The following is a 27,439-nucleotide window of genomic DNA, read 5'->3' on the forward strand; positions in this document are numbered from 1 at the left end:
ATTAGTATTTATTATGAAATACTTATTTTTCTTTGAGTATTTTCAAATAATTTGGCCGCAATCAACTACCTCTATTGGAAGTATTTGAAAGTATTGTCAAATGATTTCCAAGTATATTTCCAAATACCTTCCAGTGAATAATATAATATATCTAAAAGTCTTCGAAAGTAATTGAAATGACCAAAATTGTATTTTAACACAGGTCTGGTGTGTGTCTGCGTGTGTGCACGCGCAGGACTACCTGTGTTTGTGTTTACATTGCAATGATTGATACGACACATTGGTGCTTCTTGGTGTCTCCATTTAATTTAGAAATAAAACTATAACCTGGCTCAGGAACAGATATTAGCTACTCAACGTAATTGTGTCCTGCCATCCGACATTTAGATAAAAAATCAACTCCAGGAAGAAAAGTAGTGAGTGTGAGAAGCTGTTCTCTTCCTCTCCTCTTCCTGTGGCTCACCTGCTGCTACTCTATCCTGTGGCAAATCCTCACATTGCCTGGGGACAGATTAATTGCTACCACAATAGCTATAGCCTGTATTGGTTTCATATCTCTGCCTGGATTTGCTCTCTGGCCAACTATGACACTGGCCAGTGCTCTGCAGGACTCCTGGAGTGGCAGAGTGGTCCCTTAGGCCCAGAGCACACAGGCTTAATGGACCGCCAATCAATCCTCTGATCCTATAGGATTACACATCAGGACATCATCAACCCTCCCTCTCCCCCCCCCCCCCCCCCCCTCATTACTCTCAGTTGGTTTAAGGCTCACAATTGTTTCTCTCTCACATCATAAAATGCTTCTCGTTTCAGCCATTACCTCGGAGGAGAGGCTGTTTCTAAGCTGTGTGTGCTGTTGATCAGTAGCTTTGTGAACTTGCAGCGCTATGAGTAATAAGGAATGATCCACAGACTACCCACCATTCCTGCATATCCACACCCTATACTACGATATACTGGGCTATAATTAAGCAATAAGGCCAGAGGAGGTGTGGTATATGGCCAATATACCACGGCTAAGGGCTGTTATTACACATGATGCAACGCAGAGTTCTGGATACAGCCCTTAGACGTGGTATATTGGCCATAAACAGTTGAAGTGGGAAGTTTACATACACCTTAGCCAAATACATTTAAACTCAGTTTTTCACAATTCCTGACATTTAATCCTAGTAAACATTCTCTGTCTTAGGTCAATGTGTGGAGTGGTTGAAAAATGAGTTTTAATGTCTCCAACCTAAGTGTATGTAAACTTCCGACTTCAACTGTACCACAAAACTCTGAGGTGTCTTATTGCTATTATAAACTGGTTACCAACGTAATTAGTGCAGTCAAAAGAAATGCTTTGTCATACCCGTGGCGTTCAGCCAATCAGCATTCAGGGCTCGAACCACCCAGTTTATAATGTGGATGGATGGATAATTAGTCAAATGACTTCTAGTCACAGACTACCCACTATCCATGGATCGATATAAAATAGATAGGTGGAACAGACAGGTGAATGGACCACTTAATCAGTTCTCTGTTACCTCTTTGATTTGTGGCTATACCTTCAGAATTGGATGTGATTAGCCTTGAACGCATTCCCAGCATTCTAACACGGAATCATATTTTTATCACAAAGAGTGGGTTAAGGAGATGGTGACGTACCTACTAGTCCACAGATTTGTGTGCACTCGGACCAGGGGGACCAATCAGATAGCTGGCAGTTGATGGGACACTCCACCACACAGGAAGCGTTCATCTGCCACTTCCTGTCCAGTCCCAGCTAAATGAGACAAGAAAACAAAGAGAAAAGTACTTTATTTGGCCATTTGTGGAGAATGAGAGATTATTCTTCTTCCTAGCCAAGGCAACACACCAACAGCAACCTGTCTGGACTCTGACGACAGAAGAATCACTCTCATTTATGACTAATGAGCTTTGGAATGGAAAGAGAAGAACACAGACCTCTTCACAGAACTTGAGGTCGACAGACTTGCCGTCACTTCGTACACAGTCCAGCATGCGTGTCTTCATGCCACTACCACACACAGCTCTCTCACTCAGCTGACAGGTGCTCCAATCTGCGTGAAAAACAAAATAGCATAAGAAACGTGAGGTGAAAAAGGAGACTGCCCTACCTCCCAACCCCTTTTCCTCTGGAGTGCACTTAATTAATATCAAATGCCATGTGGTCTAAATATACTTGATGTAAGATCACATTCATTACTGTATTTACCATCCAGAGCCATATATTTCCATAATGATATATGGCTCTGGTACCATCCATCGCATGCAGTAACCCAGGCTGATATTTGCCTTACCGGTGATGTTATAGGAGTAGTGATAGCAGTTGCTGTTGAGGCTGCAGGGCTCTGTCTCTGTGGTGTTGGGGCACAGCTTTCCCTCTCCAGGTTGACGAATGGGGTATGCTGTCCTCTCCCGAGTGCTGATTTTGTTGCATGGCTTAAATCAGAGAAGAAGTCAATCAATCAATCAATCAATCAATCAATCAATCAATCAAACAGATTCATTTATAAAGCCCTTTCTACATCAGTTGTAGTCACAAAATGCTTTTACAATAACCTGGCCTAGACCTAAAGCAAGTCAGGAAATCCACTTTCAGTTTGACGTTTAATGCGAACCAAATATGAAACCCTGTAAAAGTGAATTTACCACTTTCCGATCAGCAAATTGAAAAAGGTTTTCCATGAATATATATTTTCCCCTACATTACCCTCTGTCTATTTCCACCTCTGTCTATTTTCCCCAACCAACCCCTACAAGATAAATTGGTCTATTCAGGTGTTTTCAGACCATTTCTATTTGGAGTGCTGTCTTCCCCTGCTTATACAGCCACATATTCCATATCCAAGGTCATTAACTTTCCCAACAGAGCCGTGGCAGAGTGCCTGGGAAGGGCAATGGCAGGGCACGTCACACGGTTGACCCTCTTCCACTAGAGGTTCACCACAGGCACACACACACACGCTCACACTTTCACGCACGTTTCACAGACACACGTTTCCACAACACTCTCCCCACACACACACACACACACACACAGACACGCACACACACACAGTGGTCCCCTCCTTCCACCAGAGATTTTCCAATAATACCTTGGTCACAGCATGCTATTTAGAGCTGCATGAGATCATCTTCCCTGCTGAAAATCATCCCACCTTCTCTCTTTCCCTCCATTAATTTCTAAGGAAAAATCCTAGCTATTCTCCCACCAGAGAATAACACATACTGAATAGCCATCACAAAAATTGGTGTAAGCCTTGCCGGAGCACCACACTAAATTGGTGAGAGCCCAGTAGGAACATAACACATACCAAATGGACATCACCTAAATGGGTAAGAGCCTTGCTGGAGAATCACACTTACCAAATGACATCATTCTAAACTGGTGAGAGCCCAAAAGGAGAATCACACTTACCAAATGACATCATTCTAAACTGGTGAGAGCCCAACAGGAGAATCACCCTTACCAAATGACATCATTCTAAACTGGTGAGAGCCCAATAGGAGAATCACACTTACCAAATGACATCATTCTAAACTGGTGAGAGCCCAAAAGGAGAATCACACTTACCAAATGGCATCATTCTAAACTGGTGAGAACCCAACAGGAGAATCACACTTACCAAATGACATCATTCTAAACTGGTGAGAGCCCAACAGGAGAATCACCCTTACCAAATGACATCATTCTAAACTGGTGAGAGCCCAATAGGAGAATCACACTTACCAAATGACATCATTCTAAACTGGTGAGAACCCAACAGGAGAATCACACTTACCAAATGACATCATTCTAAACTGGTGAGAGCCCAACAGGAGAATCACCCTTACCAAATGACATCATTCTAAACTGGTGAGAGCCCAATAGGAGAATCACACTTACCAAATGACATCATTCTAAACTGGTGAGAGCCCAACAGGAGAATCACACTTACCAAATGGCCATCGCTTACAATTATTTTTTTACAATCACTAAGACCCATTTCTCAATACTTAGGTCACTTTTTCAAAACTCTTCACAGTGAGCACAACAGCAGTCTATGTGGGCTAAACTGTGGATCATTTTTCATTGCTTTGGCACAAAATGCATTCAATGACTACATCTTTCAAATTTCATGAATTCTTTTCTCACTCAGACACAACCAACACCAAAACTCTATGTACCTACAGGCCAATTTGCACATGTTTACATACTCTTTTCAAAACTGTCAAACTTAAGTTCAAAACCTAACATAACACAAAATTGAATAAGACAGCAATTTGCTACATTTCTACAGTAATACCGTATTGAAATATATTCCAAATCTAAAAAATGAAATACAATCAAAACAATTAGACCAACCACAGCTGATTCCCATTGTAGCTGAACACCTACCCAGGTGTGAGTCTTTCAATTTCATTACCATCTATACAAAAGGGGACATTTTAGGAATAATGCTGTACTGTAATGTAAACATGGACCCAGCCAGAGATAGAGAAGTGGCTGACAGAGGAAGAAGAGTGGCTGGGAGAGGGAGAGGAGAGGAGTACGTATGTGTGGTGGAAGAAGACTGAGAGGAAGATCAAGAGCTGTAGTCTCAGATGAGATTAGGGCTACTATAAGTGATCATGTAATAAATCATGGTCTATCAATGAGAGAGGCTGATCTGAGAGTGCAGCCAAATCTGCAACGCTCAACAGTGGCATCTATTGTGAGAAATTTCAGGCAAAACAACAGGTAAGATGTGCATTCTGCAAGGGCATCTGACTGATCTGCACATTACAGAACTAAATTGAGCAAAACCTCCAAACCCACTTGTGTGTAATTGTTTTTGTATTTCTGCTTAGGACCAAATGGTTACCTCCCACAGGCGAGAGAGGTAGGATTCTCACTGCTGTGCAGGAAACTGTAATCGTTAATATGGTCATCAGAAACAATGGTATAAACTCACAGAGATTCAGGACGGAGTGTTGGCAGACAACATTACATTTGGAAATATTCACAATGTAAGCATAACAACTATTTCTAGAGTCCTGAAACAACATCGAGTCAGGATGAAGTAGTTGTACACTGTCCCCTTTGAGAGGAACTCTGAACGAGTCAAGCAACTCAGGAACCAATATGTCCAGGTAAGAGGACTATAAAATACACAACTGGTTTTGAACCAAACCAAACAGGGCAGAGGTACACAATGGCATGTTTTTAGGTATAATGTAAACTACTGTAATAGCCTAACTCTTATGTTGCCTTGTGGATTTATTTTAGAGAGTCATGGAGATTGAAGCCAGGCAAACACCCCACATATTCATCTTTGTGGATGAGGCTGGTTTCAACTTGGCCAAAACACGGCGGCGAGGAAGAAATGTGATTGGGAAAAGAGCCACAGTGGATGTCCCGGGCCAGAGAGGTGCCAACATCACAATGTGTGCAGCAGTATCCTCTGATGGATTGCTGTTACACAAACCACTAGTTGGGCCATACAACACCGAGCGTCTCATTTCATTCCTGGATGACCTCTATGGAAGGGTTGTGCCAGGTGAGGAAAGGGTTGCAGTGAGGCCAAATCGGACAACGTTTGTAATTGTATGGGACAATGTGGCATCTCACCACTCCCGTGCAGTCACAGAGTGGTTTGGAGCCCATCCCAGGATAGTGTCACTTTTCCTCCCACCTTACTCTCCATTCCTCAACCCCATAGAGGAATTATTTTCCTCATGGAGGTGGAAGGTTTATGACCACCTGATCAAATGTCCCTCCTGGATGCAATGAATGCTGGATGCCTGGACATATCTGCAGAAGATTGCCAGGGATGGACCAGGCATGCCAAAAGATTCTTTCCTAGGTGTATTGCCCAAGATGACGTAAGATGATGTGGAAGAGAACCTGCGGCCAAATGCAGAAGACATAGTTGACTAGCATTGCTACTGTATCTGTATCGGTAGATGGTGTACATACAAATTCTTGTATCTTGGAATCACTCAATACCAAAAAATGACCTAAAACATATTGAAGCATATTGCATCATGTCTGATTCATTCCTGTAACATATACTGCAGTGAATTCTAAACAGTAGAGAGGTGTCATTCTTGTTTTGTAAAGACATTTTACAAAAGAAAACATTGTGTAATGCTACCTGTTGTTAGTGTTGTTTAGGTCATTGTTTTATGAGTGACAAAGTGTGCTTGTTGGGTAACAACCTTTGCTAGTGTTATGGAAAAATGAGTTGATTTGAGACATGTATGAAGTGTTTTGGTAGTTTTAGTGCATTTAAGATATGAAATGAACTGCTGTGCCATGCTGAAAGTTGGTTAGGAGAACTGTGTGAAGAGATTTGAAAAATGTAACTAGGTATTGAGAAATGGGTCCTGGCGATTGTAAAAAACTGTAAATTGGTGCAAACCCGAAGTGAAAGTTGCTGACAAGAGCTGTGAATTGAATTTCTGACCATGGGAATATGGCAGAAACAGGTTAAATAGAAAGTGGAGACTAGGCATGATTGGCCAGTTATTATATGTTAAGGTGTGAGACAGAGATCCATGGTGAGTAGTATAATACCTCTGGGCATTTCAGATAATAGTTAACCCTTTAAGCAGTCTACTCTTGCTTTGAGTGTGTTCAGCACCACAGCCTTAGAATATAACAGATTAGAATAGTCCTGCATTGGTCCACCTACTGAGATGGACTTTTCTTTGCTACCTAACCAAACCCAGAAAACACAAAATATCAGAAATATTGCAATGGGATACAATAGGTGCAAAAACAACAAGGTAGTCAGCATCTGTCCTTACCAGTGAGCAGCGGCTCCAGGCCCCCCAGTCAGACAGGACACAGTCCTCAGGGCAGGGCAGCTGGCGGTCTCTGGCCCCTAGAGGCATCTCCTCTGGGTCACACAGGTAATCCTCCACAGGGTCCGACGGCCCATCGATAGTGTTCTGCATACACCTGGACAGAGGACGATAGGTTAGCAATACTGATACAATTATCATTGGTTTTTGTAGTGGAGATGAAGGCGAGATGAAGAAGGCAGGAATCACCTTGAGTGAATGAAGATAAGAAAGCGTCACAGAACAGGGTTAGTTGGAGAGACTGTCGCGGTCCTTCACTCCACTAGGAGCTGAGATGAATACGTCAAATAGGTTGTTGTACCTATAAGAGCTGATCGTCCATACCTGACTTTTCTGGTCTGCACTCCTTCTCCACAGTTCTCCTTCAGGTCCACGTTGCTGACCTTCCAGACACTCCAGGGTTCAGCCACCCACACGTACTGACCACAGTCACTGAGACAGGGCACCACCTCATACACCTTGTGAAAGACCACTAGACTGTTAGCCACCCACGGTCACACCAACATCCATCCCATAGCAAAAATGCACGTATTGTAACACATTTCTATATGATGAAATAGTATAGAACAGGTTTGTGCTAGCGCAAAACTCATTCATTACATTTACTCCCACACTATTATCCATCCCATGGCAAGAAGAAATACATTGATCTGTACAAAAACACTATAAAAGTCACTCACCTGAGCCTGTGGATGGGGTCAGTTCATACACCAAGGAAAAGAAGAAAAGAATAGCGGGGAAACAGACAGTGAGTGTTTAAATACAGGATTATTAGAATGCAGTACACCATGTTCTCTTGTTTCTCTGTAGGAGCATAGAGTTCACAGTTCCTTCCCCTTCCTTAATCTTACAGGTAGCCTAGCAGTTAGAGCGTTGGGCCAGAAACTGAAAGGTATCTGATTCGAAGTCCTTAGCCAACAATGTGCAACAATCTGTCGATGTGCTCTTGAGCAAGGCACTTATCCTTAATTGCTCCTGTAAGCTAAATGACTAAAATGTAAATGTGTACAAGCCCTAACTCAGCTAATGAATGAAACACTGAAAGATGTCCACTCTGGCTTCATTAAAAATGAACACTGTTATGGTTCCTTTAAACTAATGCATTAAATCATAATTAAAGTATTTTATTTAAACATTAAAACAAGGCAGAGACCTCTACCCTCTACCATGTTCTAGTCTTGCCCAGAAACAACCCTTATCCGTTATCCTCTACCCCAAGAGACTAGACACTAAGTTGTGGAGATCTGAGTAGATTTGATCAATTTAAGCAATATGGAAAAAATCTGTCCAATCCTCTCAGATCTCTACAAGTGTCTTTGGGGTAAGCGCTAGTGGTTGTTTCTAGACAGGGCCAAGAGTGATGAACGTCCCCCACTCACCTGGTTGACATGGTCCAGTTTGGGGCACGGTCGACCACCATTGTAAGGCTTCTCCCTCAGCCACTTGGAACGCACTTTGACCCCGCTGCCGCAGGACTTGCTACATCGTGACCAGTTGGACCACTCACTGAGCTTGCAGTCAGACGGACAGGGGATGATGCAAGCCTCCTCAATATACCCTGAAACCACAGAGGCAACTAGGCTTCAGTATAGTTTCATCATCTGACAGTATCTGTATCAGTTTACACAGCTGTTGATGCAGCAAGCTAAATCCAACATTCCTACTGATACGGATGAAAAGCTACAGTGAGGATTATAAAGAACTGAGATGGCAGCACTGTGCAACAAACAGCATAATTACACTGTTTACTGTAGCTTGGCAATTGCAATGGAACAAGAGGGCAGCAGCCTGTTGTGCGATTTAGAAGACTGTTGTTTTCTGGGCAAGCCAGTCGGAGAGAGAGAGAGAGAGCAAGTGAGAGAGAAAGAAACTGAGGCACAGAGAACAGAGAGAGCAAGAGACACAGAGAGAGAGAGAGAGAAATGGAGGGAGAGAGAGAGATGGAGGACGGGAGAGCGAGAGGTCATGATTTTGGGAGTTTTGGCAGGAGTGCTTCTCTCTCGGCTTGTTATTTGTTTTTATCTGGGCAAGGGTGGATTACTGAGCCTCGTGTGTCCACTGAAAGAGCAGAGAGGTCAGAGGTCTTAACTGTTTTCAGTGTTATTACTACTGCTACTGGAGCTAGTCACAAGTTGTGACTCGCAACACAGGAAGCTGCGCGGATCCACAGCAGCGGAAATACATTAACATACTGCCAATTAGGAATTTTAGAGTACTTTTTTTTTTCTTAGACTATTTTACATCTGGTAAATGTATGTTCGTGAACTTGCTGAAGTAAGATGAGATCAGAAGAACAAACACAGTGTTGTCTATTTTCCCTCTAGGACATTTAAAAAAAACAAAGACTAACAGCGTTATTAGAGGGACATTTTTTGTTGCCCAAATTGATTACCCCCTAATCTAGTTGTATTTGGGCTTTTTCCTCTACATCTTAAGGAAGTCACCTGGTCACTATTCCTAAAAGACCCACAAAAACAACAATTTGGAAACAACTAGTTAACCAAAATGAAAAGACAAATCAAATCAATCCAATTCCTGAGGAACTGACCTGTGTAAGTTACAGACACTCTTATGATACAGTAACGCTACTACAGACACACTGCAGATTTTGTTTCGTTTTTTTTTTGTGGTTCTATATAGAGCCATTTTGAAACAAGCTATTGAACCCTTTTGGTTCTATACAGCACCATTTTTTCCGACAGTATACAGTAGCAGAGAAGCTACTGTAAGACGTAAGACTCTATATTGTCAGTGGCCGCCCCACTACTGTCATGCCACTGGCAATAAGAGTCAGCCTGTTGGTCACTGCTTCTCAGAACCTGCTATCTCACTCACACTAATACCCAGCCATCGCGTCAGAACACACCCATTGATCACTCACTGTCAACCTTTCCAGCCATCCTCGTTATCTGTTTTAACATGGATCCATCCTGCCAAGCCCACGTAAAGCAAGGAATTAAATTGTCACATAGTACCGTTTACAGACAGACTGTATGGTATGTTGTCTGTAAAAGAAAACAGGTCATGTTTTTTAGAACCCAGTTCATACAGTTCCATTTTTACCACATTCTTACTGGGATAAGCCTTTTATATCTCCAGTGCACATGCCGGCAATCCATTAAATATACACATCACAAAGAAATACACTGTTAATAGTTTTTAGGCAGGTCCTAAGAAACATAAGACTAATAAAATAAAAGACTGGCGTATTTTGAGTTTGAACTAAAAAGTTATTTTGTTTATTAAACAGACAAGACACGCTTAGGCTACCATGATTACAGTCAACACACATATATTTTAAAGCAGGCTAAGAATATAATGAAATATAACAGAATAAAATACCCCCCAAAAAAATTCCCACACAATTTACGCCATGGCAACATGTGGAACCGCTGTCATATAAAAAAGTGATATTTTGAAACAGAGCCCAAGGCAAGCACATGATTTTTTGATCCACGTTTTATCTCTTTCACTTCACTTTGTTACAGAGCAGGCGTAGGGTCTCACATTGAGAGTATACCACCATGCGTCCCACTGCTGGCTTGCTACTAAAGCTAAGCAGGGTCAGTCTGGTTAGTCCCTGGATGGGAGACCAGATGCTGCTGGAAGTGGTGTTGGAGGGCCAGTAGGAGGCATTATTTTCCTCAGTTATTGGGTACCATCTTTTGGATAGAACATTAAAAAGGTGTCCTGACTCCCATGGCACTTATCATAAGAGTAGGGGTTTTAACCCCGGTGACCTGGCTAAATTACCAATCTGGCTCTCATGTGATCATGGCCACCTAATCATCCCCAGCTTCCAATTGGCTCATTCATTCACCTTCCCCTCCCTTGTAACTATTCTCTAGGTCGTTGCTGTAAATGAAAATGTGTTTTCAGTCAACTTCAGTCAAATAAGGGTTAAATAAATAAAATCATGATACCAATAGTAAATAACAGCAATCTATATTTTTAAAAGCATGCGAGTCTCATCATCTAGCAAAATAACAGGCCTTCACTTGATTTAGGCTACATTATTGCATGCTAAATGTTTCTGATCATGACTAGGTCAGATCGCGTAAATAAAAGTTTAGGCGTTGATGTCGGCAACAACTTTCAGATATAGAAAAAAGTGGAATAAAGTTGGCGGGATGCGAATGTTGGCCGAAAAACGTATTGATTTGAAAGGTGTATACAATGGCTTGTGAAAGTATTCACCCCCTTGGCATTTTTCCTATTTTGTTGCCTTACAACCTGGAATTAAAATAGATTTTTGGGGGATTTGTATCATTTGATTTACACAACATGCCTACCAGTTTGAAGATGCAAAATAGGTTTTATTGTGAAACAAACAAGAAATAAGACAAAAAAACTTGAGTGTGCATAACTATCCCCCCCCCCCCCAAGGGTCAATACTTTGTGGAGCCAGCTTTTGCAGCAATTACAGCTGCAAGTCTCTTGGGGTATGTCTCTATAAGCTTTGCACATCTAGCCAGTGGGATTTTTGCCCATTCTTCAAGGCAAAACCGCTCCAGCTCCTTCAAGATGGATGGGTTCCGCTGGTGTACAGCAATCTTTATGTCATACCACAAAATCTCAATTGGATTGAGGTCTGGGCTTTAACTAGGCCATTCCAAGACATTTAAATGTTTCCCCTTAAACCACTCGAGTGTTGCATTAGCAGTATGCTTAGGATCATTGCCCTGCTGGAAGGTGAACCTCCGTCCCAGTCTCAAATCTCTGGAAGACTGAAACAGGTGTCCCTCAAGAATTTCCCTGTATTTAGCGCCATCCATCATTCCTTCAACTCTGACCAGTTTCCCAGTTCCTGTAGATGAAAAACATCCCCACAGCATGATGCTGCCACCACCATGCTTCACTGTGGGGATGGTGTTCTCGGGGTGATGAGAGGTGTTGGGTTTGCACCAGACATAGTGTTTTCCTTGATGGCCAAAAAGCTCAGTTTTAGTCTCATCTGACCAGAGTACATTCTTCCATATGTTTGGGGTCTCCCACATGCCTTTTGGTGAACACCAAACATGTTTGCTTATTTTTTTCTTTAAGCAATGGCTTTTTTCTGGCCACTCTTCCATAACACTCTGTGGAGTGTACGGCTTAAAGTGGTCCTATGGACAGATACTCCAATCTCCACTGTGGGGCTTGGCAGCTCCTTCAGGGTTATCTTTGGTCTCTTTGTTGCCTCTCTGATTAATGCACTCCTTGCCTGAGTTTTGGTGGGTGGCCCTCTTTTTTTACCTTTATTTAACTAGGCAAGTCAGTTAAGAACAAATTCTTATTTTCAATGACGGCCTAGGAACAGTGGGTTAACTGCCTTGTTCTCAGCTCAGGGATTCAACCTTGCAACCTTTCGGTTACTAGTCTAACGCTCTAACCACTAGACTACCTGCCGCCCCTTGGCAGGTTTGCTGTGGCACCATATTCTTTCCATTTTTTAATAATGGATTTAACGGTGCTCTGTGGAATGTTCAAAGTTTCGGATCCTTTTTTTTAACCCGACCCTGATCTGTACTTCTCCACAACTTTGTCCCTGACCTGTTTGGAGAGCTCCTTGATCTTCATGGTTCCGCTTGCTTGGGGGTGCCCCTTGCTTAGTGGTGTTGCAGACTCTGGGGCTTTTCAGAACAGGTGTATATATACTGAGATCATGTGACAGTTCATTCGACACTTAGATTGCACACAGGTGGACTTAATTTAACAAATTATGTGACTTCTGAAGGTAATTGGTTGCACCAGATCTCATTTAAGGGCTTCATAGTAAAGGGGGTGAATACATATGCACGCACCACTTTTCCGTTATCCATTTATTTTTATTTTTTTAAACAAGTTATTTTTTTCATTTCACTTCACCAATTTGGATTATTTTGTGTATGTCCATTACATGAAATCCAAATAAAAATCCATTTAAATTACAGGTTGTAATGCAACATAATAGGAAAAACGCCAAGGGGGATGAATACTTTTGCAAGGCACTGTAGGTAACCATATACCTTTTAATGTATTTGAATGTTTTTTAATATAATTTATTTTCCTTTTTTGTTTGTAATGATAATACAATAAATGATTATAAAAAATGTTATAATTTAATAGCACGTGTGGGAGCCAATCAGGTAGGTTGATTGTGGTGTTGGAGCAGTAGAGCTACAATACCAGTGACTTGTGAATAGTTATAGCACCATCCCTGATCTCCTATGGTTGCTTAAGCTGGAAGAAAAGGCACAGTGGTGTTGGAGAGCTACACATACAATAGCAATAGCCAGAGTACAGCAATAGCAATTGCTTGTGACGTCTCATGACGTCATAGTTCTACACCATCAACCACACCACAGGCCCCATACTGCAAGTGAAGCTATGATTCACAGGCATGGATTTATACAGAGAACAAACACTTTGATAAAGCACTGCGTCTTCCTCGGGTTAACATGGAAGATACGACAGCACTATGATTCCTACATTTCTTCTCTGCGTTGGTTGGATGGCGATCCTGCTGTGTATTCCTGAATGCTAATACTTTGGGAAGAAAGCAGATCTGATGTTCTACGTCTGCATTGCTTGCTGTTTGGGGTTTTAGGCTGGGTTTCTGTATAAGAACTTTGTGACATCTGCTGGTGTAAAAAGGACTTTATAAATAAATTAGATTGACTGAAATTTGATTGATGTTCCTCTGACAGATTTGGGCTAGGGGCGGAGCGACTGCATCCTGCATCCTCTCCGTTACCACATTGATTTGTTCTCTATTGAATTTACAATCAAGGGATGCTGAAAAGGACAGCGAGATGAGGGAAACTCTGCACTAACAGTCTGACATCAAATTAGGTCGAATGGAGCCGATAGAACACGTATGTAAATTATTGAATAATTATTCTCTTGATGAAGAGAACAACGAAACAATGTTCTCTAAATGTATTCAATAAGGGGCTGTAACAAATTGATGAGAATTCCAAAGACCACAACCAAAGTGTTTCCAATTGCATTGTCTTGTATTTCTCTACACTGATAATTGTTGTTTTCTGTAACAGGAAGTGGCCCACTGTGTATGATGATGTCATATCACTGAGCATGTCTTTCATTGAAAATTCAGACACCTTGTATGAATCACAGTGGCTATGTTTAATGCATACAACTTTAAGGAGTTAATGAGAGATGGTAGAGGTTGACTCACCGTAGCTGTTGCACGACAAATGACAAAGGTAGACTAACCAACATAACATCATCATACATAGCGAGGTGACTTCCTGCTTATAGACATGAACAATAATAGGATGTTGGTGAGAAGCCTTTAGGACTCACCATGGCTGTTGCACCGTGATGTCTCCACCAGCCTGTTGTCCTGGTCGTAACACACCATGGCCTGGTAGCGGTAGCCCTGGCCACACTCCTTGATGTCCCCCTGGACCTTCATGCCCAGCTGGCCCTCCACGCGCCCACCCTCAGGCAGGATGCAGTCCGACCAGTTCCCCACGGGCTGGGCGTTGTACTTGTTACAGGGGCAGTACTGGATCTCACTGAGGGGGTAGACCTGGTTGTTCTTACACTGGTCTTGCTTTTTGCTCTTTCCTGGGAAGAGTGAAGGGAGGACAGGCGATCAATAAAAATTGGTATGCAGTCGGCCTATGTCTGATTCACAGCTCCGGGCCTGCCGGAGAACAGCACATGCCGACTGGTCATCGTTTGAACTGGTGAGAGCCCAGAATGAGGTCATTCCGCATTGGCTGCCAAATGATCTGGCCAGAATTGAAATAAACATTTTAAAAAGCCGGTATCCTGGATCCAGATTAAGGATAGACATGATCATATATGTTTTTACTCTATCTCCACTATCTTGGACCAGGTGAAAACGCAACATGAACATATTTGTTTGGACCATGTGAAAATATTTGTTTTTTCGATGAGAGTCACTTCTAGCAACATGAGCTTATCCTGAAGAATCTGAAGAATCCCAGGGTCCTATAGACTTATCCTATATAATCCTTTAGGCTATACATTCAACTGACCTCAATCCATACCATGGAGGGCACTTACCATGGAGTGTCCCAAATGAGATTTGTGACACCGGCATCCAACTAAGCAGTGATACTGTCTCACTCGCTCTGGAAACATAACATCAAAGTCATGTCAAGTACTTAAGTCTCTTTAGGTAGAAAGCTGCTCTTAACAGAGCTACAGGATCAGATGAAATAGGATCTAACCCTCATACTAACCTTAACCATTAAGGGGATGAAAGAAATTCAAATATCCGAGCCTGTATCAGTATTTAGGGATGACTTCTACTGTACTTGCAAGCTGTGGCCAAATACAGACTCCAGTCACATTGTGTCCCTCCAGAGACAAAGAGGACTACGTTAGTTAGTTTACTGTACTTGTACAGCCTACTCCAGTCCACTCAGAGACAAAGAGGACTACGTTAGTTAGTTTACTGTACTTGTACAGCCTACTCCAGTCCACTCAGAGACAAAGAGGACTACGTTAGTTAGTTTACTGTACTTGTACAGCCTACTCCAGTCCACTCAGAGACAAAGAGGACTACCTTAGTTAGTTTACTGTACTTGTACAGCCTACTCCAGTCCACTCAGAGACAAAGAGGACTACGTTAGTTAGTTTACTATACTTGTACAGCCTACTCCAGTCCACTCAGAGACAAAGAGGACCAAGTTAGTTAGTTTACTGTACTTGTACAGCCTACTCCAGTCCACTCAGAGACAAAGAGGACTACGTTAGTTAGTTTACTGTACTTGTACAGTCTACTCCAGTCCACTCAGAGACAAAGAGGACCAAGTTAGTTAGTTTACTGTACTTGTACAGCCTACTCCAGTCCACTCACCCACTAGCATCCTCTTGCGGGTCTTAACGCCCACACAGTCCTGTGTACAGGAAGAGAACTTGGACCAGGTGGTTAGCTGGCAGTCGTCCTGGCATGGGAGCTGGCAGGGCTGGGTCAGAGAGGGCATGGAGCTGGCAAACTTCAGACATGCTCCCATGTCTGCTTGACCCCCGTCTTGCTTCCGGCATGAGACAGCTATAGAAAGAAAGAAAGAAAGAAAGAAAGAAAGAAAGAAAGAAAGAAAGAAAGAAAGAAAGAAAGAAAGAAAGAAAGAAAGAAAGAAAGAAAGAAAGAAAGAAAGAAAGAAAGAAAGAAAGAAAGAAAGAAAGAAAGAAAGAAAGAAAGAAAGAAAGAAAGAAAGAAAGAAAGAAAGGAGAATGATGTGATGGTGGAGGTTGGGATGGTGTGAGGCAGGAAGCTTTGGTTACACGTTGACCACTTTTTATTGCTGGCCCAATCTCATTTGGCTAATGCACTTTGGCTGCATTTGGAAGTAAACACAACAGTCCCATCACAGGTGATCAAGACCTGAAAGAGTTTTAAGTGATGATTAACCTACAGTACTGTCACTGTGGGATCTGGAATGACTCCTTGCTAGGTGGTGTGACTCACTATATTGCATTCCAAATTGCACCCTATTTCCTGTAGTGATCTAGTCCAAATTAGTGCACAACGTAGGGAATAGGGTTCAATTTCATGCACACTCTCTGTCTCTGGTTCTCTCAGTTAGAAACACACACAGAGGTGAGAACAAGGGTAAGTGATGAAACTGAACATAGTGTAATGTCTATTGACTTTCCCACCCAAACAGACCAGATAGCATTGAGTGAGGAGGAGTAAGAGCTCTGTATTGAATTGTCTCTCCACCTGCGTCAATTTCTACACATATACCATTACAGGTAATGGGGCCTAATGTGGAGTGTGAAGACGAAGATTGAAAAGTGCTCATCATCTGATCAGATAATGGCCTTCTACCATCTTCAAGATGCTAATAGAGGTCTGGTGCAAGGAGTGGAAGAAGAACTCTCTGCCTTCAATTCACTGACTGTCGCCATTTTGTGAATTGAAGTCAGATAGATGCATTGTTACCACGCTATGTGAAGCTCAACACAAAGCAATCCACTGGAATGGACATTTTGTGTTTGAACCTTAATGTAAATAATCCACGCCTGGTACGGCTAGAGGGAAGAGGTTTGGTTAGAGGTTTGGATAGAGGTTATTTCACCTTCACATCCTCCTCTGAGTCCCAGTGTAACATCTAGAAGGAGATGAAAGATGCATGCAGCCCAAGGTGTTACTTTGATGCCTCACTCCCCTCTCACACGCTCTTTCAGGGAGTCGGACGGATACACTTGATCACATCAACAATCCCACACACTTCCTCAGTCACATGCATAGTACCATGCAAGTTAAAGGCAAGTTAAATCAAGCGCAACTCTAATATTTGAAAGTATTTGAAAGACTGTACGAATGCGACCAAGTCTGAACCCTTAGAAGTGTCTGTATCTACCTGTATCCAATAGTTACCAGATTATGGATAGTCTCTCGTGTCTTTTCTACTATTTCCGTCAGTACAGATTTGAACACTTCGTCCCCAGAATTAAATGGAGTAGCTAGTGCATGCAATATTTTGTTGCTCACCTCTAGCCTGCAGCCCAGGCCCACAGGTCTCCACAGCTCCAGGACTGTCCTGTCGCACGGACCAGGGAACCAACTGGCATCGCCGCCACTTGTGTGTCTTCCACCTGCAATACAAGAAACAGAACACAGCTCAGTCATCTTGAGAGTCAAAGTCTTGCTCTACACTCAGAGAAAAAAAGGGTTCCAAAAGGGTTCTTTGGCTGTCCCCATAGGATAACCATTTTTGGTTCAGGTATAACCCTTTTGGGTTTCATTTAAATTCTCTGTGCAAAGAGTTATACATGGAACTCAAAAGGGTTCAACCTAGAACCAAAAATGGTTCTTCAAAGGGTTCTCCTATGGGGACAGCTGAATAACCATTTTAGGTTCCAGATAGCACCTTTTTTTCTAAGATAGTAGTTAACTTGACTCCTCTTTAGTCAAGAGAGATTACATAGTGAGTAGAGTGGTTTTGGATGGTGATGGAGCCTTACCTGTATCCCAGACAGACAGACGGCACCTCACAGTCTCTCTCCTGAGCCAACACCTCCGGACAGTCCTGTCCCCCATTGGCCGGCAGCTGGATGATGATGCGTTTCCTGTTCTGTTTCCTTTTCGTGTTGCCGCCTTATAAGAACCAATAGAAAAACACTTATTCACACACTGTCCCAATCAATAGACAGAGACAATAACAGCAGCACTCAAGCAACTTCCATTGGGCCTGGAAGTGTAAAATGATTATGATGAATGCCTGTTACGTACTTGAGTAATGGAAATCACAGGTCCTTGAAAAGGTCCTTGTAAAACAAGTGGGTTTTGTTTGCTGTTGACTTTTAGCAGCTGTGTCACATTAGCTGTGTCACATTGGTAAAAAGTAGAGACGCAGAGCTACAAAATGGTATAACATACACCGCATTTTTTGAGGAACAATAGGAAAGTAAATTCTGCTTTGAAAGTTGATAAACTTGTAAACTCACTTTTGAGAAAATGGCCTTTGAATGTTTTGGTACCTACTGGAGACCTCTCCTTTGTCTACACCCATTCAGCATTGTTCACACCCTCTTAAGCCAGCCCCACCCATCTCTTTAAGGATTCATGTGAGGTCATGTGCTAAACAGTGAGAAGTAAAAATTAAGATTAAAAGTGGTGAAAGTTGTAGCCTACAATAAGGAAAAATTCCAACAGAAAGTGTCCAGATAAACATTTTGATAAAAAACATTTTTTTCCATTCAAACGGCTCTCCTATGAAGTTGGGACTTCTGACATACGCCGCGTTTCCTGGAACGGGTCACATATCTAGGCTATATACAGTACAGGCAGTAATCCATATCTCTATCAGGATCATATTACAGTGGCCATATCCATGTTGCAATGTAGGATCCATAGAGATAGCTAGCTGCAGTAGATAGAGATAGATACTGTATTTATATGGTAGGATCTGTTCTCATTGGAGAAGGATAAATCCATGACCATATACTCATAGTAAAGCCAGATGACCTGTGTGCCAAATGTGAAATAATACCAGCAAGATTACTAGCAGAGACAGATTAAAGGATAGAAGACTAGGAAAACAAGCCCAGGGACTGTTCTTTAGACTCTATAAAGTATTACTTAGCAGATGTTTCTGTAGAGTAATCATGTCAAGTATTTCATGAATATAACACTCACTCCGGGGAAATGGAAATCACAGTGTTCTAGCTCACAAAGAGGTTGTTGCAGTGCAGGCAAATTGCTTCATAAATGGCGCAGCACTTTTTGCTTATTAGCTGCATTTGTGCTAGTTCTTGATATAGAACAATGTTGCCAAGCAACAATGCTTGGTTCCTGTTAGGGTTCTGACTTAGCTAATTATTTTCTCAGCTCAAACTGAAACATTTGATGAGGAGAAGAGTAACCATTCCATAATGGTGCAAGTGTTTTGTTTATCAGATTTGTCGGGCCTGTTGAAACCAGAAAGCACTTAACAACAGACCCACTATTATTTAGCATTCTCTGTTGTAATAAATTCCTTCAAATGCTTTGAAGCGCGTGCTCTTCTCAAAACCACATGGCATAGGCTACATCTCTTGAGCATTTTTGCCATGGACAGACTGCTCTGTATCTCTGTGTACTGTAATCTATACTTGAGAATAATAGGCTGTACCTGCTTGGCATATTGTACATCTCTTTACCTAATTGCATTTTTGCCATTAACAACAAACAATATATGTGTGTACTTGAATGTGTTGAGAGGCTGTACATTGTTTTATATCTGTGTATTCTTGAGAATGTTGAAAAGGCCGGTAGGTACCTGCTTTGCATATGGCAGGGCAGGCGCTCCAGTCGCTGTAGGGGGTGACGAAGCAGTCTCTTTTACATGGCAGGAGGCAAGGCCTGACTGTCTCAGGACGAATACTCTCTGGACACCTGAAATTACATGAAATCACATCATCTAGATCACGTGTTAAACTCATTCCACGGCGGGCCGAGTGTCTGCGGGTTTTTGCTCCTCCCTTGTACTTGATTGATGAATTAAGGTCACTAATTAGTAAGGAACTCCCCTCACCTGGTTGTCTAGGTCTCAACTGAAAGATGCATATGCACAGACACATGATAGAGCCAAAATAACCCTACTGCGTTGTTCTCAGCTGGGGATGGGGTGCTTGAGTGGTCAAAATCTAAATGTGTCGAGATGTGTAAATATACCGCTTCTGTTAACGAATGTATATTTGTCTGGTCAAAATAATGGTCAAAATAATATCACCGCTTCCAGTATATATCAATACGGGGTCATTGGTCCAGTATATTGTGAATCATTGGTTTTAAGGGCTGCAGATTGAGCCCCTACTGTACATTGCTTTGAATATCACATCCCCCCTGTAACAGTGTTAACTTGTTCATGTTCTAAATGGTAATGAACTCATTAGCATATCATACCCGTTTCAGTCATGACATTATACGATTTCATTATTTGATATCACGGTATATTAGTATATCGTCCCAAACCTAGTGGGTGCGTTAAGTTATGTGTCATGTATTAAGTGATAGTAGTTCAGCAGCTGTAACTATGAGCAGCATTGTGCGCTAGTGTGAAGTGGTAGCTGGGTAAAATAAAACCCTGGATGGGAGAATCAGAAACTGCCGGAATAAAACTGTCCGAGGCTCATTTCCATACCCAGCATGGGATCTAGCCCGTCCCCAGTCAGCCTAGTAGCTCCAGCTCATCCTGCCAGAATAATGCTTCTATTAAAGCTGAATAAATAAATAGATAATTCAATATAATTCATGTCCCTAAGATGCCCTAGGGGTGGTAGGGAGGGAGAACCCAGATGCTTTAGAACAAATGTCTGGAACCTAGGCAGAAACCTGTCAGGGAACCCATCAGCTTACAGCTATGCAGCCAGTCAGACAGTGGTAACAATAGGATTTTGTTCCTTCCATGGACAGATACTGGGACAAATGCTCTGTGCTTTGGTGCTTTGATTTCTGCTTAGCAAAGGCTTATTGAACCCTGCATACATATTATGCCAAATCAGCATAAGCATAACCGTTCTAGTCACATTTACTTTCTGTAATTTGCTTGAACAAAAATATTCCTCTCTCACTTTACACAAATATAATATTCATATACTACTTATATTGGTATTCAGTTATCTTTCTGAAGGAAAAACGTTTACTCTTACAACTTTGGGTGCTTAAAAAGCGCTATATACTGTAAATACCATGTATTATTATTATTTTTACTTTGAAGGTGGAACTCTTACTTAGAAAAAATCAACTCTTATTTTGATGGAAAGACTCTTACTTTTTGGGTGGCACCTGTCCCACATTGACCCGTACACAGATGACCTTCCGTGTCTGCATCCCCACAGAGCACGAGGAGTCCCCTCCCCCAACTCCGGCCCGATCCCCTGTGGAGTTGGCAGAGGGGACCGAGGTGTCCTCGATACACTGTCCCCAGGGCCCTGTCTGCCAGTGGTACACAGTACAAGGGTGGTCGTTGCAGCTCCGCACCTCCTGGAGAGCACTGCTGTTGGGGCACTGGACCCCGCCTGTCAAACACACAACAACCAAATAATCAATCAATCAAACATATCTATAAACCCCAACAGCAGTTGTCAAAAAAGACCCCAAAGAGGAAGCAGAAGCACAAACACCACATTCAAATACAGGAGATACTAATGGGGAACCCTAATAAATGCAAATACTCAGTTACATGAGTGTGGTTTGCCTTGATTCGCTGGGAACAAGACAGCTCAGCCAATAGGGTTTATTCGCTAAGCTTCATAAGTTGCACTGACTATTGAGCCTGAGCTGACAACGTTGTCATCTTATCATAACGAGGAAGTGAGTAAGTTAAGCTGTTTGTCTCTGATCATCCAAGCCTTCTTCAATTGATCCATCTGTGTCTTGTGCTCTAAAGATTAACTTCTCTTTTTGGTTCCACTCATTGGGTTAAAAACATTAGTACAGCAGTGTCAGAGCTAAATAAACCAATATTGTCCCTTGGGGGAAAGCAGTCATGGAGATGGAGACAACGGAGATGAGTTGACCCGGGGTCTGACAGTATCTTGGACACCAGGTGGACCACATGTGACCCCTTTTCCACCCCTACCACAGATCGTTGTCATGTGTGTGTGTTGTATCTGTGTGTGTGTGACCCTTAACCACCCCTCACCACGAAGGGATGTCAGACATTAGCAGGCTCTGTCACGCTGGGAAACCAGACCCCCGAAGGGAAGGTCAACCATCACCAATCAATGCGATCCAGTGGCCAATCAATGAGATCCACCAGCCAATGAAAGTGAAGGACATAACCACCGCGATCCTCCATTCAATGCTGGAGAAGGACTAAAATCAGCCAATCATTGGTGGAGCAGGGGAAAACTGATGAAGCTTACATAAGGAAATGCTTCTGTCTTCAAAAGCAACACAGTGAAGATATATAATTGACCTCTGTAGCCCTTTTGGGAGCATGTCCTTCAATGGGTCATTCCTAAAGGATGCTATTGACTTTTTTCCTCCAAGAGACATTAGTTAGTCAGGTATGTTGTGTCATTATTAGTACTATGGTTAATTAATGACGTTGTAAAGCTGTATTTGAATGTTTCAGTGTTACTAATAAAACTATTGAACTCTGACTCAGTGTGGATGATTGAATATCTGCTTTGCTGGTAGTGCCATTATTTTCTTTACAAGTCTTGTAAAAGGTCTCTAACCATAAAAATCATGCAGAAGTTATATTATGTTTTCTTACATCCTTTACAATAAAGTACCTCCTTTGCCTCCATGTTACGTTACAGAGCTCTTCGAGTCAAAGTCCCTATAACCTTTCACAACATGTAAAACAAGGCCAAGTCTCCTTACAGTTGTTATTAACAGAACTGAAACTAGTGGGTCAAGCTACCTCGGCTAATCCTTTGTGATATTACGAGAGTGTCCTAACATGGCCTGTTGTAATTACTCTACGGGCTCAACCCCACTTCTCCCTGAGTTGCAATTACCCAGTCGTTATTATTCTGCTATTTTCTCCAATTGACTGCAAAATGCTCTCTCTACTCCCTGAGAGTCTAACTTGAGATCACCACACCACTTGAATTTTGGCACAAGGCAAAACATTTTACCAATTCATAATTTATGCATCTCTCAAGTTAGGATTCGGGTCTGAATTGGGAGGTCTTCAATCAGCGTGTGTGATAACAGATGTTCAGTAGAGATGTTGGACGACACTCAGTCCACACCTGGCGTCTGCCACACACACACACACGAAGATGCAGACACAGACACACGCACAAGCACTTACACACACCGCTTGTCGTTTGACCTGGACAGTGTCTGTCTGCTGAGGGATAGGAAGGCTGATAAATGAAGCAAGGCATTCAGCCTGATTCTCTTTCTGCAGTGACGACGGAGTTACTGTCATCCCCATGTCAGATCATACTAGTATTCACAATGTAGAAAGTCTGTCTGCCTCTCTCTCTCTCTCTCTCTCTCTCTCTCTCTCTCTCTCTCTCTCTCTCTCTCTCTCTCTCTCTCTCTCTCTCTCTCTCCTGCGTGGATATTTTGAATATGCCACCGACAGACATTGAATGCGTTTATATGCCCCGCAATAATTCGATATTAAACTGATTATGGCACTAGGCAGATTATGCAATAGTCATGTAAATACCTCACTCTGCATTTCTGAATCGGCGTCAGGTCAAAATCAAAGTAAGCATACGCCTAATTAAAACACCTGGTTTTCTGAGCAATCTTTCAAATGATTAGGACGCGTACAGTAAACACCTTAATCGGTGTTCAAAGCTGTGTATTTGATCTGCGGATGTGCTAGCACCAGCCGAGAGCCTCCCTCTTTAGCGCGAGTGAAGTGTGTTCGGAACAACAATGTATGCCTCATAAGAAGTCGTTTTCACATAAATACTTTATATGTCCGAACCCAGAATCAAGTACATTTCCAAGAAATAACCTGGTGGAACGTTTATTTTGATTGCCGATTTTCTGCAATTATCAGAGTGTCATCAGGTAGCCTGATTTCAGATATGTCCAAGTAAACAAGATTATTAGGGAAATCGTTCTTCTACCTAAGCATGTAAACATTTTAATCAAACTATTATATTAATCTGACTATCCACAATGTCTTGCTATGGTCCAGTGGAGGATATCTACAAGAACTGTTAAAATCATAGCAGACTATAAAATAGACTATAACATGCTAATCTACTGCCAGGCAATCACACACCCTAGAGTGGGTTGTATAGAGATGGGTTCTCAGGTCGTGACTGGCAGCTTAGACGGTAAGACTCTAACCCAGAGGCACTTGTTCCATTACTGACCAGACTCCCCCTTCCCCACTTCTCTTCTCCTTAGGGTTTCAGTCTCCTCTCGTTAAGGTTTCAGACAGCACTTACAGTAACACTAAGGAATTCTCTTTACTAGCACTGCGCTGTTGAGGGTCAGTACAAGTTTTACATAGTACAAGCATAACATTATGCTGAGCAGGCAGTGAGGGGAAATAGATTGGTACGCAGGTAGCCATATATCGACTACAAACATCGACTTATAACATCTACAGGGCTGAGTAACTCCATCTATGGGAACACTGCATTCTAAGGGCATAGGAAATGATAGTACCGAAGAGTGCAGGAACCTTGGGCACCTGCGATAGACCTTAAAGGAAGGTAAACGCAAAGTTGTTAGGATTGTTTTGGAACCACCGATACATTTGTGAAAGGTGCAATAAAGAATACTATGCACTAGGGCTCCAAGCACTTCACAACCACGTTCAGATTCTTTGAGCCTAAACATTGAAAATGTAGCTCTAGAGAGTTGTACAGCCCTATATCCTACAGTATTCAAGCTTGTTATTCCTTGTGGCTATGTCACATCACACAACCTTACCCTGCATCACAGTAACCCAGGCTACAACCTGAGCAGTCGCTGTGGAGGAGGAACACACAGAATCATTTATACTATTTGGCTGTTGGAACATAGAAGAGAGGCAGAGAAAAGCAAAGACTGAGGGCATGGCTGAAATGCTTGCTTCAGCAGCCTCATATGAGATACCAGATACTCTCCTGCATGCTGTGCAGACCTGGGATCAAATGAAGAAAATGTTATCTTTCCAATATTTTAGCTGCACATGATTGAGCTCATCTGGTGCAACAGAACCAATAGAAAAGTGAAAACCCTGTCCAGCTGCATGCACTACAGACAGGCTCTATCAATCATCAATGTACTTGAAAGAAAACAGATACTATTTGAACCACGGTCTGATGCTGTGTGGCCTGGTCCCAGATCAGTTAGTGCGGTCTTGCCAACTCCCATAGGTCAACTCCTATGTTTGGCATGACAACAACCATATGAGTCAGCTGTACTACACAGACAGGTCTGGGACCAGGTCTGACGCTGTGCGTTGTGTGATTGTAGTCTCACCTTCCCCAGCGCTGTAGGCCAGTACAGAACGTGCTCTCATCTGCCTTCCCTCTGTGTTCTTCCCGGAGCAGGTGTGTGAGCACAGGGACCAGGTGGTCCAGGGACTGAGGACACAGTCCTTGGGGCATGGCACCTCACAGATGACGGGCATGGGCAGGATGGCATCACGGCATAACTGGCGGTCCACATACTCACCTGGAGGCACAGGGAGACAGGAGACACAGTATGAGGCTAGCTGAGGATACTTAGAATGTGAAGGTGTCCATATCTGTTACATACACATACAATACAATACACAGTCCGTATCATGTGTCGATATCATCCACAAAATCACATTGCAAAATCAGATCTGGTGCATTTGTTCACATAGACACCTAGCTCTCGAGTGGCGCAGCGGTCTAAGACACTGCATCGCTAGAGGCGTCACTACAGACCCTGGTTTGATCCTGGGCTGTATCACAACCGGCCGCAATCGGGAGTCCCATAGGGCGGGGCACATTTGGCCCAGTGTCGTCCTGGTTAGGGTTTGGCTGGTGTAGGCCGTCATTGTAAATTTATTCTTAACTGACTTCCCTAGTAAATAAAGGTTCAATAAAAATAAATAAATAAAACCCAGATATTGGTTATGTAAGGAGAGAGGGAGTTTAACAGACAAACCTATAAGAGTACACAAACCACATACAACACTTGTCCACATGTTCACCAAGTCTGAAGGGAAAATACGCATTGGGTATTACAATAAATGTTTACACCATCATGAAAGATTGGTTCGCTTTCTCAGACAAACAAGCAGGCAGACGACAGAGCCATCATACATGAGGGAGCAAGTCGGGGGAATTAAAACTTATTTCAAAACAAGAACATATGAGTTAAAGTGGATATTTGCACCAATTTAAATTCAAATTCAGGCAGTAGGGCATTAGTTTAATCTTTTACTCATGACTTTGACAGCGTACATGGAATAGAAATGTGCTCATATCCAAATGACTGCATCTCTAATGCATAAGCTAGCTGGATAAAACCTTGTGTATCTCCAGCTGTGCCACACAGACATTAAGACAACAGATACTGAATCATTGTCATCTTTTTTTTAATGATTTTTTTTGTTGTTATTAACCCATCCACCAACACCATCTTCGGAGGACAAATCTCTTTTTAGTTTTTTTTAAAGCTTTTCTGCTACATATACATATATTATACATACACATTAAGCATACACATTTTACATACATGGTACTTTAATATAAAGCAGTCACATTACAATAATACATTACCAAACATAAACTCTTTAATCCCGCCCCTCAGCCACTCTCAGACCATCCCACCTATCACCATAGACCACCCTCGTTTGGTTTCCATGCGACATATATTTTTTTATTGTGCTGTTTTACATTTTGAACCTTTCTAATCTTATAGTGTCCACAGATTTTTATTTACCTTCATTTAACCAGGCAAGTCAGTTAAGAACAAATTCTTAGATTGTGAGCTAAAGATGAAAACCTTTCCTATGAGTATTAATATACTATTTATTGATCGACATTGGCCTTCCAAATCTCCCAACACTGCTATTTGTAAGGTTCATTTTAAGTGAATGTAGTGACTTTTTTAACCATTCCTGAACCTGTGACCAGAAACAAGTTACATAGGGGCAATACCAGAATAAATGATCTTGTGATTCTGTCTCTTCGCAGCAAAATCTACAGAGCTGAGAATGTTGTATGCCCAATATACAGTTGAAGTCGGAAATTTACATTTCTTGTTAACAAAATATAGTTTTGGCAAGTTGGTTAGGGCATCTACTTTGTGCATGACACAAGTAATCTTTCCAACAAATGTTTACAGACAGATTATTTAACTTATAATTCACTGTATCACAATTCCAGTGGGTCAGAAGTTTACATACACTAAGTTGACTGTGCCTTTAAACAGCTTGGAAAATTCCAGAAAATGATGTCATGGCTTTAGAAGCTTCTGGCTAATAGACATAATTTGAGTCAATTAGAGGTGTGGATGTATTTCAAGGCCTACCTTCAAACTCAGTGCCTCTTTGCTTGACATCATGGGAAAATCAAAAGAAATCAGCCAAGGCCTCAGAAAATAAGACCTCCACAAGTCTGGTTCATCCTTGGGAGCAATTTCCAAATGCCTGAAGGTACCACATTCATCTGTACAAACAATAGTACACAAGTATAAACATAATGGAACCACGCAGCCGTCATACCGCTCAGGAAGGAGACTCGTTCTGTCTCCTAG

The 27,439-nt window shown here is 42.2% G+C and overlaps 1 protein-coding gene across 1 annotated transcript in view; it reads right to left on the reverse strand.

Moving 5' to 3' along the window:
* LOC106570313 (thrombospondin type-1 domain-containing protein 7A) overlaps positions 1–27,439 on the reverse strand; it is a 188,860-nt gene that overhangs the window by 38,671 nt on the left and 122,750 nt on the right. Inside the window, exons 7-20 of the mRNA XM_014142501.3 lie at positions 25,187–25,381; positions 21,060–21,306; positions 19,566–19,681; positions 17,770–17,902; positions 17,297–17,400; positions 15,656–15,850; positions 14,125–14,391; positions 8,217–8,395; positions 7,518–7,523; positions 7,162–7,295; positions 6,781–6,934; positions 2,307–2,448; positions 1,951–2,066; positions 1,651–1,768 (exon numbers count right to left, since the gene is read on the reverse strand). Of these exons, the coding sequence (XP_013997976.3) occupies positions 1,651–1,768; positions 1,951–2,066; positions 2,307–2,448; positions 6,781–6,934; positions 7,162–7,295; positions 7,518–7,523; positions 8,217–8,395; positions 14,125–14,391; positions 15,656–15,850; positions 17,297–17,400; positions 17,770–17,902; positions 19,566–19,681; positions 21,060–21,306; positions 25,187–25,381 (2,106 nt within the window). The remainder of the gene's footprint in view (positions 1–1,650; positions 1,769–1,950; positions 2,067–2,306; positions 2,449–6,780; positions 6,935–7,161; positions 7,296–7,517; positions 7,524–8,216; positions 8,396–14,124; positions 14,392–15,655; positions 15,851–17,296; positions 17,401–17,769; positions 17,903–19,565; positions 19,682–21,059; positions 21,307–25,186; positions 25,382–27,439) is intronic.

This window comes from Salmo salar, chromosome 14, assembly GCF_965601325.2.
Source record: "Salmo salar chromosome 14, fSalSal1, whole genome shotgun sequence".
In the NCBI taxonomy this organism is placed as follows: Eukaryota; Metazoa; Chordata; class Actinopteri; order Salmoniformes; family Salmonidae; genus Salmo; species Salmo salar.